The sequence below is a fragment of the Ruditapes philippinarum genome, unplaced genomic scaffold (genome assembly GCF_026571515.1).
Source record: "Ruditapes philippinarum isolate M1 unplaced genomic scaffold, ASM2657151v2 ctg2847_1_1_1_1, whole genome shotgun sequence".
NCBI lineage: Eukaryota > Metazoa > Mollusca > Bivalvia > Venerida > Veneridae > Ruditapes > Ruditapes philippinarum.
The window spans coordinates 1-19777 of NW_026858899.1; the positions used below are offsets into that span (position 1 = coordinate 1).

Sequence of the window (19777 nt, forward strand, 5' to 3'; positions counted from 1 at the left end):
GGTAATAAATCAACTTGAATAATAAATAATAATTATTATAAAGGACATTAATTATAGTTTTTTTTTAATCACTTTAGTGGTTGATAAACACCTCAGGTGCCCCTTGGTGCATTAATTCAGGCTTGAGGGGGCACCCGGGTAGAACCACTGACCTTCCATAAATTAGCTTAATTACTCCCTCACAAAAGAAATATCTCTTTTCATTGAGGTTCTGGTTTTTCTACTTGGCAAACATTAAGGCATAGTTATTATACTGCTTCCTTGCCAAAACGAGTAAATAAAAAAGTGATTTATTTTTTTAATTGTTTAGAATAACTGTATACTAAAAACATCTTTTTTTTGTTACAAGAAGCAAAATTGTTTAAGGTACTTTGTTTTCAGTGAGTTATTTAATTCCACGTCTTCCCATCTTTGGAGGTATAAATATATTACATATTTCTTGACAATAGTAATGTAATTCCCCAATCTACCCGCTTAAACCCCCACTCCAGTCCATGTTTTATATCTTTATATCTTTGTATTATGTATACAACTGCCCTATCAAGTTTTAACCCCTTACACTGATAAGATATAGAGAAATATATGAAATTAAGATCAAAGTCACCACTGTGGGAACAAATTCACAACAACAATGTTAAAAAGGAACTTTTTTTTTTTTCGCCAAAAATCTGACGGGACAAATAAAGGATTAACTGATCACACTGAATCTTGATGGACATAGACAAACTCAAGTTGAAACAATAAAAATATAAAGATACTACTGAAGCAACGGAGACTACAATAGAAAGGCCATACATAAAGGAACTCCACTGAGGTCCAAAACATAAAATAAACATAAAATTTTGAATATCTTACATAGGTCAGCTGGGGAACTTAAAACAGAAAGATATGCAAAAGATAATTAAGAGTTATAGACAGAAATAAATTGAAAATCATAGTTTTGTATGTATTTCTTTGCTCAATTTGAGTGAAAAGCATTGCTAGCTTTTCAGTTTTGGGTCATATTTAGCATAAGAATGATTATTGTGGTTAAACAGAGTGAATGAAATATCTGAAATTTATACAAGTTATTGGTCTAGACATGGATCAAATGAGACATTAACTTGGAAAAATTATTTCCAGTCCTGTCATGTAAAAAAACCTCAGTGGAGTCTCTTAAAGAATCTTTCTTAAAAAAATATAAATTTTTAGACACAAATTTTTAATTTCAACACTTATAAGAAAATAGAAACTGAAACAATAAAAAATTTTAAGTCATATATATAATAAAAAATTAAAGTCCGGGAAACAAATAAGACAATTTGACATAAATCCACAAAAATTACTTTACTTCTTACCAAGAAAGGACATCCGTATTCATGTATTTATAACTACCAAGACAAATACTTGCAATTATTAGTCCCCTACCGGTTTACCGGAGGGGACTTTAGGTTTACCCTCCGTCCGTCCGTCCGTCCGTCTGTCCGTCCGTCAGTCCGTCTGTCCACAAAACTGGATCCCGCGATAACGCAAAAAGTACTGAAAATATTTTAATGAAACTTGATATATGGATAGATGGCAGTATGGAGATTATGCACATCTTTTTCTTTTCTTCCTATGTTGAAAATTCTGGTTGCTATGGCAACAAATACACTGAAAATATGGCAAATTTTACACATAACCTGGATCCCGCGATAACGCAAAAAGTACTGAAAATATTTTTATAGAAACTTGATATATGGATAGATGGCAGTATGGAGATTATGCACGTCTTTTTTTTTTTCTTCTTATGTTGAAAATTCTGGTTGCTATGGCAACAAATAGACTGAAAATATGGCAAATTTTACACATAACCTGGATCCAGTGATACACAAAAAGTACTGAAAAAATATGTTTATGAAACTTGACATATGGGTAGATGGCAGTATGGAAATTATGCACATCCTTTTCTTATCTTCCTATGTTGAAAATTCTGGTTGCTATGGCAACAAATAGACTGAATTTCAAGATTTCTGATTCTAGTTTTTTTTAAGTTTTTTCACTATAAGTTCTTTTATTTCTTAAGGTATTTTTCTTCAAACTTTAAATATAAGTTGCTTGTCATCAACCACATCATATGTGACAAGGTTACAACTCTAGCACAAAATTTATCAGAATTACCTCCCTTGAACTTAAAATTTTCATGAAAAAATCATTGTTTTCTTTAATAACTTCTTTTTCTGAATGTATCTACTTTCAAACTTCATATAAATGTTTCTTATTGTCACTCAACATTTATGAGTGTTCAATACTCTAGCAAGACTATTTCCAGAATTATGCCCCTTTTTAACTTAACTTTTTTTTTTGAGAAATTGGTAATTTTTACTCCAACTTCTTCAATCATGATAGGATTTTAAAAATGTTATATTTTGATAACAGGGATGTTTAAAAAATAACTTTAGAGTGTCCTTCAGTCCGTCTGTCTGTACATAAAAACTGTTTCCTGTGATCACTTTTAAAGAACTTTTTCAACAAATTTACTTAAAATAGGAACCTATTTAGTGAATGGCCAATGGCCCTTCAAAATGTTGCTTTGGCTCTTACCGGTAGGGGACTTATGGATTGCTTGCAATACTATGATAATTGCTTGTTAAATACTGTTTCTAGAACAAATTCCTTTTCAACAATCCATTTTTGCCATTTGTCTAATGCCTGTGATTCAGTTAGATATAAATGTCATTAATGCAAAAATAATTTCTTAAATAACATGATAAATATAAATATCTATATTCCCCTTTTTAAGGAGATTTATGATAATAGAATATAAACATTTATATCCTCTTTTTTGAAGGAGATTTGTCAAGGTTGAGAATACATTCTGGGCAGTCAACTGGAAGTTCAAGTTCCTATAACACAGCTGCCAGCAGTTTGGAGGAAAATGCCGAACCCAAGGTGAAGGCCACAAATCAGACAGGTGCATCAGGCAAAGCAACAAAACCTCCCCAGCTTAACTTTGTAGATGCAATAGAACAAATTAACATGAAGAGAGAGCAGGAACAGATGACTGTAGATGGTCATGAAATCATGTCTATTATCAAGGTGGGTCAACTTTCTGTTTGGTAGGATTTTTACCCTTTAACAGTTGAAGATATCAAGCTTTGAATTGAGAACCATAATATAATTGATTAAATACAACTCTTTTTAGTCTGGTCATATTGAGCATGTGATATATGCATTACATATAGAATAACATACAGGTATATGATGAACACATATACATACAAACTTTACTATGTATAGTTACGTGACTGATTTTATATGTGATATCTCTGGTTTTATGGTAAACTTTGGTCTAAAATCAGTGATTATCAAAACAATGGAATAGGTGGTTTTGTTGAGAGAATCTGCATTTTATTTAATTGATAATGATGTGTTATACAATGAGGATTATGTTGCTTGGCAACAGTATTGTTTATCTTCCAGTAATATTTTACTATCTTATTATGAGTAGGAGGGAGAGAGACAAGGCTTTGAAGTCCCAGAAATTCAGATTGCTTTGACGCACAGCATTCAGGACAAGCAACGCCCTCTGATCTGGTTACAAACAAAATGGTCAGATTTGATTGATACAGTGGCTACCATGGCAACACAAGAAGGGGCGTCTGCTGATCAGAATGATGTCGGAGATATATCAACCCAGGAAGCGAAACATGCTCTTATACACTGTGAAGGAGATATAGAAAAAGCTGCGAAGATGTGTGTTCAAGAACGAAAAGCTAAGGTAAGTAAATGTATTTATTTAATTTAACCAATGAAATATTGTGCTATATCAGCCAAATATAGATCATACATGCATTTGTGAAAAAACAAACATGAAAAATAAATATGAAAGTGGGCGGAGCCAAAACTCGTATTTATTTGTAAGACTACCTTCTCAGATGTTTCTCTGTTGCTGCCAGTAGCTTCACCAATCATTTCATCATTGGAAATTATCTGGTTATGTTTTTCAAAGTGGTTGAAGATGGCTGATTGAATTTGAACCGTGTTCAAACCACCTATAATTAATGTATAACGCTGTACAATTGCAAATGCGTAGCAAATAGGTGTATTTGTAAACAACTTGATTTGTTGTAGGTAAAACTGAATAAAAAGGTTATTTTTTTGTTTGAGAAATATGGAATCTATTTTTACTTAAATAATAAAATTCTATATATTTCACTCGCTGTTCCAGTTCGTGAAAATATATATAATTTTATTGTATTTCGAGAAAATATATTTCATATTTCACTCAAATGAAAAAATATCCCCTTAATACTGTTAAGATATTATAAATTATATATATATATTATATATAGATATCTGCACAAAATTATATTATACATCTAGTTTGAGTAAAAATAATTAAATATTTTGAAACAATTTCACATCTATACTTGTACCACGCTAAATATCTTAATTAAATGGATATGTCTTTCTATCAGTCTGGACAGAACCATTGGTAATTTTTAGAGAAAATATTAAGATAGATACTGACTGAGAAGCAAACAATGCAGACCATGTATCAGACGACATAGATGTGCTGGGTCCTGGTTACATCGGTAAAATCGGTATAGCAATCAAGTTAAAGACTAAGAAATAGACTTATACCAATATATCTTAATAATTATTTATTTGTTACAGTTTGCTGAGATTAACAGTTCTAATCAATATGCACGTGAAGATATTCTGACGGCCCTGTATCAAAACCATGGTGTCACTGAGGAAGCTTTTGACCAGCTTAACCATTCTGTCCTACAGTCATACGCTGATAGGCTCTGGGAAACCAACGAAAACGCAGGTAAACTGCATTTTAATTGAATAGTAATGGCTAAAATGGGATATAATCAATAAATAAATGTTTTACAGTAAAAAAACTAGCCCCATATTTAGCTTTAAGTTATCTTCCCTTACATTTATACTCCACTTTCTTCAATTTTGATACGTGAGGCTGAGTGAAAGTGACTGCCCTCTTGAAAACTGGGAAAATATTTTTTCAAATGTATTTAAGGAATACGTAGGCGTTTGTGTTGATCCAACAAAATTTTTTTAAGTTAAATATTTTCTTCAAGTAGAAATTTAGCCCATAATTGTTAAGAACCATACCTGGTTGTTAGGGTTATACTGATAGATTATTTTCCATATACTATCGTCTTTTAGTAACAATAAATTTAAAAAAACACGCAAAAAAAATCCAGTTAAACATGTTTCATTGGTCACAGATTTGTTTCAAGGAAGTTTCTTTCATTATATACAATTCACTCAATTATGTTGGTATGAAATTTCATGTATTCTTAAATTGTGGAATGTGTCTATTTTTGCAAAATATAAAATGCAAATATCTGATCTGGTTTATAAAATTTTATACACTATATACACTTATGCAGAAGTTATTGACCTTTTCGAAAACCTAGCTAAACACCGTTTTCCGGTACGTTACCGTTTTAGCTCTGGGGAATTACACCAAATGAAGTACATAACACAGTTACGAGATATGTCTATTTTTCTATCATTATTTAACCGTTTAAGGTGAAAAAATTGATGTTTTTGAAAATTATCAATATTCGTTTAATATCTATTGCAAATTATTCAAAAAAATAAATTGTTTATAATGAAAACCAATAAAATTCAAACCAAAGTATTGGAATCTTACATAATAAATAAGGTTATTTTCTGCGTAAACTTGTGTATTTACTTTATTTTTTGTATGGAATTATTCATACAAAGATATTTAATAATTTTCTTATAAAGAAATAAGTGTTTTATTTCAGTTTAATTTAAAAGGCCGAAAACTTTGAGTTCGCTATTACACTCCATTAGATGAATTCCCCAGAGCTATGTACAGAAAGTACCGGACCACGGCGTTTAGCTAGGTTTTCCAATTCGTGAATTTGGTGTGCCTTAAATCATTTAACCTGTTAACCTTTTTTTTTGATGAAGATATTTTTATTTATTTGGTACCAGGTGGTGATGTGGCTATAGCGGCAGCTGCCAGGTCTGCCTCTGCAGAACTGATCAATAGTGTTTCTAACAGCGTGATTACCCATGCCAACTTTACAAGACTTGTTAGTGATATTACCATTGATAAAGAGGTAAAATTTAAATATTAATAAAGAGGTGACATTTATCTTGAAATATTAATAAAGAGGAGACATTTATCTTGAAATATTTATAAAGAGGTAAATTTATCTTGAAATATTTATAAAGAGGTAAATTTATCTTGAAATATTGATAAAGAGGTAAATTTATCTTGAAATATTGATAAAGAGGAGACATTTATCTTGAAATATTGATAAAGAGGTAACATTTAATCTTGAAATATTGATAAAGTGGTTATATTAAATCTTGAAGTATCCATAAAGATATCTGTTAGATATTGAAATATTGATAAATCTTGACGTATTGGCAAGAGGTAACATAAATTCTGTAAGTATAACTAAAGAGGAAACATTGAATCTTGATATATTGATAAAGAGGTAACTTAATTCTTGAAATGTGCAATAGTGAAGCAAGATATAATATGTGTATTACTATAGTATATTAGGAAATAGATAATGTAATGTTTGGATTTTAGTGATAATAGCAGAAACATAGGGAGTTCTGCTTTAAAAATAAATTACAAGTACATTTTACAAATTTAACAGCACTTAGTTATCTTTATTTAACCCAAAGAAAACAAAGACCATGAAAGAAGCCACATTACATGCTGATGTTATTTTTCTGAAGACAATTGGTTGGACTATGTTTTTCCGGTTAGCATTTCCTACCTGTTAATTCCATCATTATTCTGTCACCTTTGTGCAGTACTGGGTTAACATCTATTAAACGATATCAGGAGTTAACCTGTTACTGCATGAAAGTGAAGATTTGATGAATGTTAAGCAATTTGAATATGTTCTTTTGTCTTAATAAGTACATTTATTCATTATTTATACAAATATGATTGTTGAAAACTATTTAGTTGACCTTTAATCCTGTTAGACCAGTTTATTATATTTTTGTACAGAGAAGGGTAAGAATGGTCTTTGTTGAGGGGAAGTTACGAAGTTGGGGTCGAGCTGAGATGGTTGTGACAATACTTGACAAGGAAGTGACTGAGAGTGAGAATCCCCTCGAATGTACCCTCGAGGACATTATCGAAGCTGTCCGTAACTGTGGTGACAGAAAAAGCTCACTGGTTTATCTAAAGCAGACTTGTGGAATCTGCTATTCAAATTTCCCAATGACGAAGGTAATTGATAATGATTTAAAAAAAAAAAATCCATTTAGATATTTTTTATTTACTTCTTGTGTTTTGAATTTTGAACAGTGAAATGAACGTTCACGAGGTGTCAGTAGAATAAAAATTATAGATTAAAATTGAATATCACCTGATCTGAACCACCTTTTACATTGAGACTTGTTTGTGAACACCAAATGCTTTTTAAAATCAATTATATTTCCCTATACATGTATGTTCACATGAAATTTTACTGATGTATTAAGTGTAAACATTTCATATTTCAGATTCGTGATTTAGATGTATGTAACTGTAAACTCTGTCAGTCATGTGTCAAAGGATATTTTGAAGTGGCAATAAGAGAAAAGTATGTCAGAAATTGGTGTTGTCCATTGTGTGACGCCCCTGGGCTTGAGGATGAGGCTAGAGCATCAAGTTATTTTGAATTCTTGTCATTAATTGTGAGTAAAACATATTTTAATCAAATTTAGCTTGAACTTGGTAAATACGGCAATATTTGTTAGACTGTCTTGACTTTAATAGTACATGTATTGTATACACGTAATCAGATTGAATAACTTTATACATACGTATAGTTTGAAATGAAATTCACAGGACAAATTTTGTTGTAAATTCTGTATAAATTGATCATATTTTGAACAATTTAAAGTGCACTCATACATTGATAACTGTTATTTAACAACTGTTGAGAACAGTGTAATGCTATACAAGATTTTACAAGACTACGGCATAAAGTTTCTTAAAATACTTTGCATTTATTTTGCGAGTCAATACAAAAATATTCAAATCTCTAAAATATTTGTTCACCAGTGTAGAGATAGACCATGTTGCACATCCATGCAGTCTGACCAGGCTCTTTAATGTTGGTAGCTAACTTTTTAGCTCCACTATGCGATAAGAATAAGTAGAGGCTATTTTAGTTACCCGAGCGTCTGTGTTGTAACCACTATTGAATGTTAAAGTTTGTGTACCACCTCAAATATTTTCTAAGTCAATTGACATATGGCTTTCAAACTTTGCACACTTGTTCACCATCATGACCCCAACCTGTAGATAGGAGATGGTAACTCTATCAAGCATTTTTACAGAATTATGCCCCTTTTTTACTTAGAATTTACGTTAAAAGTTTGTGTACCACCTCAAATATTTTCAAAGTCCATTGACATATGGCTTTGGAACTTTGCACACTTGTTCACCATTGCGCCCCCAACCTGTAGACATGTAACTAAAGCAAGCTTTTTGACAGAATAATGCCCCTTTTTCGACATAGAATTTATGTTTAAGTGTGCATACTACCTCAGATATTTTCATATTTCATTGACATCTTGCTTTGAAACAAGTTGAAATTTTATACACTTCTTTGAGAGCATAATAGGACTCTCTCCAAGGCCTATAACTGTAACATGGATTTGAAAAAGAAATTGGCCCTTTTGTGAACTTAGAAAATTTTACATTATCAAGGCTCTTTTACTATCAAGCACTAAGAATAGTCAAGTGTGCTGTCCTACCTACAGCTCTTGTTTTGTTTTTTGGATTTTGAAATCCTTTTTACTGTGGATGGACTGTTCCAACTTCAAAGTTAGATTAATTCATTTTACTTATTCAGGTTAAGTGTTTATGCTATTTTTAAAGATATTGATATTATGTAATTGTAAGCATTAGTATTGGTCAATTACAGTTACAAAGCATGGTATCAAGGGAAGTGCTTGATTTATATGAGATTAAACTACGAGACTGGCACCTCCAGAAAGATCCAAACTTCCGATGGTGTGCCCATGTAAGTAGAATTATATAATATATATATGTATATGATTACTTGTTTTGAATAGCAAAACTTTAAAAGTTACATTATAAATTCAAATGGACATTATTCCTTGGAGAAAAAAAATTAATAAGGTGGTCTTGAACAGTATGTTTCTGAGACTGTTATTTATTCTATGATATATATTTTTTTACAAGTTTTTCCAATAATTTGATAGTTGGTTGTAGTCTTCTTGATACAAGCCAGATAAAGGAGAAATACATGTGAAGTTGTTAGCCTGGAAATAAGACATAGAGGGGCAGCCCAAGACCTACAACCTTTATGCATTAATTAAGTTGGCAATGTGCCATATTTGAATGTCAAACAGATTTTAGACTAATTGGTTGAACAGAAAATTTGCATGAAGTATACACATTTACAAACATCTGATCAATTACATAATTCAGTAGTAAGTTTATGTATTCAGGCATGAAGTGAAAAACATATTTACATTTTATTTCAGTGTGCAAGTGGTTTCATTTGGGATCGTCCGGATGTGTTAGGCATGACATGTCCTTCATGTAAAAAGAAAACATGCTTCATGTGCAAGATTAAGGTAAACTTCAATGTATATATGAAAAATAAAAATAAATATGCATGTTACTATTTTTATCCTATGCTTTTTAATGGGATACCAAGATATAGGAGTGAGATAAAGTCATATCAAAGGGAATGAAATATAGATTAGATTCTCTGTTTGTTTACTTCGCATTGAAAAGCATAGCAAAGCAGACACTTCATAGACAAAGTTATAGTGTATAATGTAAGATGAAAAAAGATGTTTCTTAGTGAAGTTATCATATTACAAAGAGTATTAATGGGTAATGGTAGAATCAACATGACAGGTTGTCTTTATGAATAAAAATCATTTTCATTGACTGATAAATACATACTTATTATATTATAGTGGAGGGGGCACCTTCATTATAATTACTACATTTTCATTATAAATTAGGAGGAGCAGCTTCATTATAGTTAATACATATTCATTATATAGTGGGAGGAGCAGCTTCATTAAAGTTAATATATATTTATTATTTAGTGGAAAAGCAGCATCATTATAATAAATACATATTCATTATATAGTGGGAGGAGCAGTATCATTTTTTAAAATACATATGCATTATTAAGTGGAAGGGGCAACACAATGGGTTGTCATTTTAATAAATACATATTCATTATAAAGTGGGAGGAGCAGCATGGTGGGTTGTCATTGTAATAAATATATATTCATTATAAAGTGGGAGGAGCAGCATCATTATCATACATGTTAACTTTTTCTGATGATCAAGTGGGAGATTTTTCTTCAAAAAGAGGGAGATTTTAGAGTTTGCAATAAACAAAAAAGGAAGTTTTGACATCAGAAAGAGGGAGATTTCTATAACTTGTGAAAATACCCCTTATGTTAAGAATAATCTTTGAAAAAATGGCTGCAGAAAGAAGTAGTCTCTCGTTAAAAGTGGGGGAGTTCACATATATGCATTATATTAAATACATATTCATTATTTAGTGGGAGGAGCAACATAATGGGTTGTCATTTTAATAAATACATATTTATTATATAGTGGGAGGAGCAGCATGATGGGTTGTCCTGTGAGGAATATGAGCAGTGGAAGATTGATAATGACCCAGAGAAACAGGCAAAGGGTGTTAAACTTTATCTTGAGGAGAATGGCATAGGTATGTTAAGATTAAATTTCACATATTGAAATATTCATTCTTTGTAAATAAGAATTACCATGAATTTGTGCTAACATTGTGCATGAAGATCATTTGTGTTGTTTAGCCTCTACCTATAACCATCCATTATCTCGGGTATAAGTGGGACTGTGGTAGAGTCACCCTTATCTCAGGTATGAGTGGGACTGTGGTAGAGTTTCCATTATCTTAGGTATGAGTGGGACTGTGGTAGAGTTTCCATTATCTCAGGTATAAGAGGGACTGTGGTAGAGTAACCATTATCTCAGGTATAAGAGGGACTGTGGTAGAGTTTCCATTATCTTAGGTATGAGTGGGACTGTGGTAGAGTTTCCATTATCTCAGGTATAAGAGGGACTGTGATAGAGTAACCATTATCTCAGGTATAAGAGGGACTGTGGTAGAGTCACCCTTATCTCAGGTATAAGAGGGACTGTGGTAGAGTAACCATTATCTCAGGTATGAGTGGGACTGTGGTAGAGTCACCCTTATCTCAGGTATGAGTGGGACTGTGGTAGAGTTTCCATTATCTTAGGTATGAGTGGGACTGTGGTAGAGTTTCCATTATCTCAGGTATAAGAGGGACTGTGATAGAGTAACCATTATCTCAGGTATGAGTGGGACTGTGGTAGAGTTTCCATTATCTCAGGTATAAGAGGGACTGTGGTAGAGTAACCATTATCTCAGGTATAAGAGGGACTGTGGTAGAGTAACCATTATCTCAGGTATGAGTGGGACTGTGGTAGAGTCACCATTATCTCAGGTATGAGTGGGACTGTGGTAGAGTTTCCATTATCTCAGGTATGAGTGGGACTGTGGTAGAGTCACCATTATCTCAGGTATGAGTGGGACTGTGGTAGAGTCACCATTATCTTAGGTATAAGATGGACTGTGGTAGATTTTCCATTATCTCAGGTATAAGGGGGACTGTGGTAAAGTCCCCCATTTTCTCAGGTATGAGGGGCTGGGGTGGGTTTCCCATTATTTTTGTTGGTTTACATGGAACTTTTTTTACTTTTATAGATTATATAATATTGTATATTGCAGACTGTCCTAGCTGCAAGATGAGGTATAGTTTAGCTAAAGGTGGTTGTATGCATTTCAAGTGTCCACAGTGTGGCTATGAGTTCTGTAGTGGATGTTCACAAGCTTTTCTTCATCAAGGGGTATGTAATTTATAAATCATATTTACAGAATATTTAAAGGCACACTATGCCAGAGAAATCCATATCTGTGCGAGCTTTGTACCTGTTCAAATATATGCTGTATTGTAATTAACCATTCATTCTATAGCCAAACTTAAAGCTTTCTTTTTCTTGCATCTTAATACAATATCTTATGATAGCTAACTAAAAAGTTGTTTTTACTTCATTGATTCTTTATAAAGTAAAACTAGCATTGAAATACACAGTTATTTTGTTAGTGTTGATTAAGACCACTTTTAAACAAAGACCACTTTTCCCTTTTCTGTAGACTTGGCTAGATTGTGAGAGCTTATTATTTAAGGTCCATCTCTTTGTCACAAAACTTTATTCTTGACCATATCAACCTTCTACCTGCAACCTTCACAGGTGCATTCACTGTTTTGAGCTGTACTTGCCAGTCATACTTAGAGGTCACCGAGTCAAGATCACCATAAGGGGCATGACGTTTATTCAAACATAGTGCTTGTCTATAAATTGTTTGACTGGTTATATAGAGTTAATTTATACAGTGTCTATGTGTTTTGTACAGGCTTGTAAGCTGTTAAAGTCATGTAAAGGGAAAGGTCTACATTGCCATCATCCGAGAGACTGTTTCTATTTCCTCAGAGACGAGGATATACCTGATCTTCAAAAGCTGCTCAAGGTAAAATTTTATAACATTATTAGTTCTTTTTTTTGTACTCTAGCTAAAATAAAATGATAGAAATAGCTTTTGCCAAGTAGTTCTATATATCATCACCTTAACACAGTGATGAACTAACTTTTATTGAAATTTAGTAGGAGTAAACCTGTGACTGCATTAAGGTGATAGTAATTATATTGGCAGTAGCTGTTGAGCGTTTTTCTCGTATGTAGAAGGTTAACAGTGGGTTTTGGATTCCTAAACAATATCTATGTAAGTTTGATTGTGAGGAATGTTTTAAGCTTCTTTCAACCACCCATTAGTTTGTTTTCTAGATTAAAAAATTACTGGTATCATATGAAGAAACATTGTCATGATCTAATTGAGGCTCGGACCCATGTTCCCTGACTTGAGAGGCAGGCACCGTTATTTACATGATTTCACTATATTACAGGATAATAAATGCCGGTTCAATACTGAAGTTCCACCCACGCAAGAGGACCCAGAACATTGTCCAGTCATGGAACAAAAAGAGTACGGTCCTCAGAAAAAAGATGAACCATGTGGCAAGGATGCAAAGAGAGGATTAGCTGGCCTTTGCGAGTATGTTTTTAAACTGTTTGCTTGTCACACATTATTATGAATCAAGTTGCCAGAAATCTCATTGCAAAGTTTGAATAAAGCTAGCAAGGAAATTAAAAACTGAACAATTAATATTTGTGGTTTGTAAGCATTGTTAAACTCTGTTATGGATTTTCGCTCAACTTAAATTCCTGACCTTGTTCAAGTCTATTGGATCAAGTTTGATAACCAGAAAATTAATATAGAAGGAAAAAAATGTCATTTCTTCTTCTTCTTATGCTACAGATTTAAAAGGAACTTTACAAAATGACCATTAGGGGTAAGTCCTTTACCAGTAAACACTAAGAATTTGCTTGATATAAATGTGGGGTTTGCAAAATAACATATTCAAGAGTCTAATGAATTGTTTACATCTTTAATGTCTATGTTTTCAGGGACCACTACAAGGAATATTTGGTGAGTTTAATCAACAAGCACAAGATTGACCCACTGGCCATGATGACTCTTCAACAAATGAAGATTCTAATAGAGAGAAATGAGAAAGAACTCCCAAAACGAAACCAGAATGAGGCTGATAATGCCTACAGGAGAAAGGTCGTTCAGGTCAGGATTTGTCTGTTGAGCTATTTGGTTTATACAGAATTTATTTTAGTTTGATTGTGTAGGAAGCTATAAGCTTATAGACACACTTTTTTGAATCCTTTCCTGGAACCAATCAGTACTGAGCAATTAGTGTAAAGTTTCTTGCTTAAGGAACACAGACTTGTTTTATAACGCTTCATGTTAAATATATTTCTATATTTGAGACATTTGGTGTCCATATTTCCACATATGCATTATATTTTTACTTTGTGTAGTAAAATTTTGTAAACTTACATTAGGTCAGTTAGTTCACTTTGGCCTGATATAAAGCACAGATATGCACCAGAGTAGAACATACGTAAACTAGCTGGATAGCTTCATTACATGACAGAATCTAAAAGATGGCAGGATTTGACCCCACAGTGATAAGGGGCAAGTGGTTTGAAGTCGGCAACATTAACCACTGGGCCAAAGACACCCCTTCAACAGTAAATATGGAAAATCACCATATGACTGACCTTTACAGAGAAAATGTCATTTAAAACAAATTTTATTTGACACTGACCATATCAATATTGTTTAACATTGTTTGTGTACTATAAGAGGCAAAAAAATAGAATATTATAGAAGTATTCACATTAATTTTTATTATTTATTTTACAGTTTATCAAAGAAAGATGGCAACTACATAGATAAAGAAAAAAGGCAAATAAATGTAATTTCTTGTTAAGATGTGCATGTATTAAACTTTCCTACAACAAAATTTTGAATTGTGGAAACAAAGAAAACTACAAGTGTATGAATGGACATATTGTATTAACTAGACATGCTCAAGGAAAAATAGAGATGATATTTATTGTATGATAATGCTATCCTTTATGTCATAGATAAATGATGTAAGGTCTATTAGGAGTGAGATAATATACCTGGGAAAAGTGAGAAGTGAGATATCAAATAGAAGTGTGATATATTGGAAGTGATATATTGACGAGTTATAACCTCAAGAATTGTATATGAAAAAATTGTTACAGTTTTAATAAAATCCATGAAAATGATTAATTTGTTTTTACAATATATCTCATGTTATTATGTACTAATATTAACGAAAATATATATATATTTTTTATAAAACAATTATGATTTATAGTGAGAGATCCTCTTTATATTTCAATGATGAAATTAAGAATTTCGTTAATTTGTATAGTGCTATATATTCTTGACCACGATACTATGAAATTTGACTTACACAGCCGACTTTATGTCTGCTAAACTTGTTTTGATATATTTTCATGTATATATGTACGATAAGAATGGTTGTGTTTTAAGTTGTTAAGCTATAAATTCTATATCATGTTTTATTAGATATGCTGTTGCAATATGCACATGTGAATATTTTTATAAAGGAGCTCCAATGAGGTCAAAAAGCTTAAAAACATAAACTTATAACATTAATCAAGTAAAGTATATAAAATGGGGGAAAAATGAAAAAGATACTCAGAATTAAATTAAAACTTTTTTGTGTGATTCTTAGTCTGATTAGTGTAAAAAGTGTTGCAACGCTTTTCATTTTTGGATTATTTTGCCAAAAAAGAATACAAGAAATGGGGAGAGGCAATGAAATGAAAATTTGCACAAAAGTACACCAAATGCTACACAAATACTGGAAAACTTCAGTAGAGTCCCTTTCAATATAGAAAAATGCTTTTTATATTCCACAGTGCATTTTTATTATTATTACTATTATTATGTTACAATATTTATAATGGTGCTTTTGCAGTAACTGCTTAAAAAATCAATAAAGAAATGTATGAAGATGCTGTGGTTTTCATTTTTTAGCTCAACTTTTCAGAGAAAAGGGAGAGCTATTGTACTCGCCGCTGGGTTGGCATCACTGTGGTAAAATTTTGTGTGTAAGTTGAAGTTTTCATCTCCAAAACTACTGCATGGAATCGGTTAAAACTTCACACATATGAGAGCAAAGTATGAGGTCACTTTCTAAGAACCATAACTTTAACATGAATTTTGACAGAATTATTCACCCCTTTTAGAACAAAGAAAATTTGACATCCAGGCTCGTGTTCTACTACCACACACTGACAATAATCAAGCACGTTGACTATCAACAACTATTGTTGTTTGTCACACCAACACTGAAAAGGTCACAATGACTTATGCTTTGCTGATGGAGAAAGTCTTCAAGTGACCCTTCGAGCATTATTTCAGGCATGAACGGCACCCGAGTAGAACCATCGATGTAAATGGTAGCTGGATAGCTTCTCTGCATGTAACAATCCAATGTGGATTCATACCCACAGCAGTGAGAGCATGTTACTTAAAGTCTGTGCCCTTGGAAACTCAACCATGGACACTCAAATTTTTCATCTTTATTGTTCATTAACTCAAAGTGCAGTTTACTAACCAGCACTGAGTAAAGTGTGTTGCTCTTGGACATGTTTGCTGAATAGATATAACATATAACAACTGTCAATGTTTGTTTTTTATGTTTTTATTACATACAATAATATTGCGTATAGAAAAAAGAATAACAAAGTAAATTTCCTGTAACATATTGTACATGCATTCCAGCAAACCATGTTTATATAACCATTAATGCTGATATAGTGACAACTACATTATAGCACCAACTTTGGCATGTCAACTTTGGACTTGGAAAAAAAAAACAATCTGACAATAATGAATATATGGCCAATCTGTGTAAAATCATCATAAAATCTTAATATATAAATAAAGGGGAAAAAACAACATAATTATTTCTTGGTAAAATCTAGGTTAAAAATGATAATTCATTATTAACTTCAATATGAGTACCTTTTATAATAATTTATACAGAATTTATTTTTAGTCTGTGTTGGAAGCTATATGCTTATTAAAACACCCTCAAATCCATTCTGTGGAAGCTATATACTTATTGAAACATTCTCAAATCCTTTACTAGAACCAAACAGTACTAAACAGTGAGTGAAAACTTTTTTGCTCACAGAAACTACGTCTTGACCCTAACAGGGTTTGTACACAGCCAGAAATCCTTAAATAAGGCTGAGGCATTAACTCTTGATCATGCTTTCACTGATTTTGTTTAGTATTTATATTTGAAAGTAAAAATTTGCAGCACTTCAAATCATTTTTGATAGAAAAAATCAACGCAAAATAATGATTTCGGCAATTTTGAGATATTCCCTCATTGGCATGGTAACAGGAAATTTAAGTATAAAGGCAATGGTGCGGTCAACGTGTGTGCCAAGTTTTATCAGCATTGACGCATTTTTCAATAGTTTCATAGCAATTTGAACTTGTAACAGGGGGCTTTTAAATGAAAACAGGCATTTTTCACAAAATGCTCATGTGGTATCGGGTTAACATTTGCATGTCTTTCTCTTTCAAGTGCCCCAGTTGATCTACCGAAATTTAAGAAATTCAAAGTGTATGATTTTAAGCTTTTGAACCTAAGTGGAGTTCCTTTTAAATTCTAATATTTTCACCTTCATTTATTGATCAACAACAGCACTTGGGGTTCTCTCTTACATTATAGTTTTATTAAAATGTCATTCAGCTCCTTAAAAAACAACATTTCTCTATAAACTTGTACATGTAGGAATATAAACCTGTGAAATATTTACAATACATTGTATATGATATAAGGGACTAGTTAATCCATGCATATATGTTAATAAATTGTAGAACTGCATTAATAAAAATAGATGAAAATATGTAATATCTGCTCATACATTTAATTAGTAGCAATCCATTACATAATAATACTAAGTTTACAAAAATATCAATATTATAATATTTATACAAATCAGAACTATCAAAGAGTTGAAAATAATATCACTCAATCATACTATGGACAATATGGCATATAAATAATATGGAGGGACTTTATAATTACAGAAAACATATTTTAACAACCTAGCATTTAAAAATGTTAATATTCATCAACAACTTAATCTATGTAATTATTTCCTGATAATGGTATTTCAGTAATAAACTTGCTTCACTATATCACTTAACAAGAACTATACTAAGTCAGATCTCCACAAATTAACACCAACTTCTCCACTTAGATTTATAAAAAGGCTATGGAGAGGAGTATGATGTAATATTATTAACCAGGTTTTCCGAAGGAAAAAACTGGTTATTAGATTGAGGTATGTCGGCGGGCGGGCGGACGGGCGGGCGGACGGGCGGGCGGGCGTAAACAATTTCTTCTGTGCGTAACTCCTACATTTCTCAACGGATTTTGACCAAACTTTCACAGAAGCTTTGTCATCAAGTGCCCTGGCGCATATTGTCGGGGTTTTGCGATTAGATAATATTTGACCTAATTATGGCCCTTTGTTTTTTTTCCTTATATAAAATATATAGTGAACAATTTCTTCTGTGCGCAACTCCTCCTACATTTCTCAACGGATTTTGACCAAACTTTCACAGAAGCTTTGTCATCAAGTGCCCTGGCGCATATTGTCGGGGTTTTGCGATTAGATAATATTTGACCTAATTATGGCCCTTTGTTTTTTTTCCTTATATAAAATATATAGTGAACAATTTCTTCTGTGCGCAACTCCTCCTACATTTCTCAACGGATTTTGACCAAACTTTCTCAGAAGCTTTGTCATCAAGTGCCCTGACACATATTGCCAGGGTTTTGCAATTGGTATATATTTGACCTAATTATGGCCCTTTGTTTTTTTTTCCTTATATAGAATATATAGTGAACAATTTCTTCTGTGCGCAACTCCTCCTACATTTCTCAACGGATTTTGACCAAACTTTCTTAGAAGCTTTGTTTTCAAGTGCCTGGCACATATTGTCGGGGTTTTGTGATTGGATAATATTTGACCGAATTATGGCCCTTTGTATATTTTTTCCTTATACAGAATATATAGTGAACAATTTCTACAGTGCGCAACTTCTCCTACATTTCTCAATGGATTTTGACCAAACTTTCACAGAAGCTTTTTCATCAAGTGCCCTGGCGCTCACTAAATTCCCATGTTTCTTCCAAGACATCATTCAAGTATTTTTTTAAAATTTTGAACATACTTTTCTTGATATCGCACAAAACACCACACGCCAATATTGTTGACGAAAGAAAATGACAAGAGACGCAAAAATTAAGCAAAAATAAAGTACTGTTTACCTTTCTAAAACATTTGGGAAAAAAAGGCGAATAGACAACATAAAATTTCTCAATCATTTTTGTTTGAGGAATATTAAAAAAGCCATAATTCCTCCTAAAAGTTCAATTGAAAACAAATGCCCCTTCATGACAAAGCTTCTGTGAAATATTTTGCTGAAAACCTGGTTGCATCGCATTGCGATGTTCCTTGTATTAACAAAATGTTATAATGATCTGGAATCATCAGGAATGTAACATGTAGAATGCCTGCCAAAATGAAATACGCTAGAATACATGGCCTGCAGTTTAACAACAAATTAAATAATAATATCTTTTTTTGTTATAAAGTAATGCCTTTAGCTTATAATTAATGTAAACATATGAATAGGGATATGCTGAGTAAGCAATAATACTAGCATTAAGTACCTTAATACATAAACAAATCTTGTAATCTTAAAATATAAAACATCATTTCATTATTGGGAAAAATCCACACAATTAATGTTTTGGATCAATAATTGTTTAAAAAAATATTCAAGATTATGTTGTAAATTAATTTCCCTTCATAACACATTCATCTTAATAAAGCATTTTCAAAACCAATATACATGTGCATTTATCTATGCTTCCAAACATAACATTGTAACAAGGCACTTTATTCTTCATAAATCAAATACATGTATACAAAAATTAATAATTGAATTTTAATAAATTATTATATAATGTGAACACTGGCCGGCTAATTTAATTAAATGTATACAATATGTTTGTATTGTAGCAAGGATAATTGATGGAATCCATTCTAGTATACCTCCTTAAAATAATTACCTATATCTATCCCATTACTTGTTTATCAATGAGAAAATTATAACAATTTAAGCACCTCTTGACCAAAAGCAAGAGAAATTCTATG

At 32.0% G+C, this 19777-nt stretch overlaps 1 protein-coding gene across 1 annotated transcript; it reads left to right on the forward strand.

Moving 5' to 3' along the window:
- Positions 1-2809: 2809 nt before the first annotated feature.
- On the forward strand, positions 2810-14688 carry LOC132754610 (E3 ubiquitin-protein ligase RNF31-like; the record flags this gene model as incomplete). Its single annotated transcript, XM_060745268.1, is given in 14 exon segments — positions 2810-3057; positions 3470-3739; positions 4639-4795; positions 5959-6086; positions 7001-7225; positions 7501-7674; positions 8913-9011; positions 9499-9591; positions 10601-10715; positions 11781-11899; positions 12468-12581; positions 13015-13163; positions 13577-13745; positions 14388-14688. Coding segments are annotated over 14 exon segments (1905 nt in total). The 3' UTR covers positions 14421-14688.
- Positions 14689-19777: the final 5089 nt, after the last annotated feature.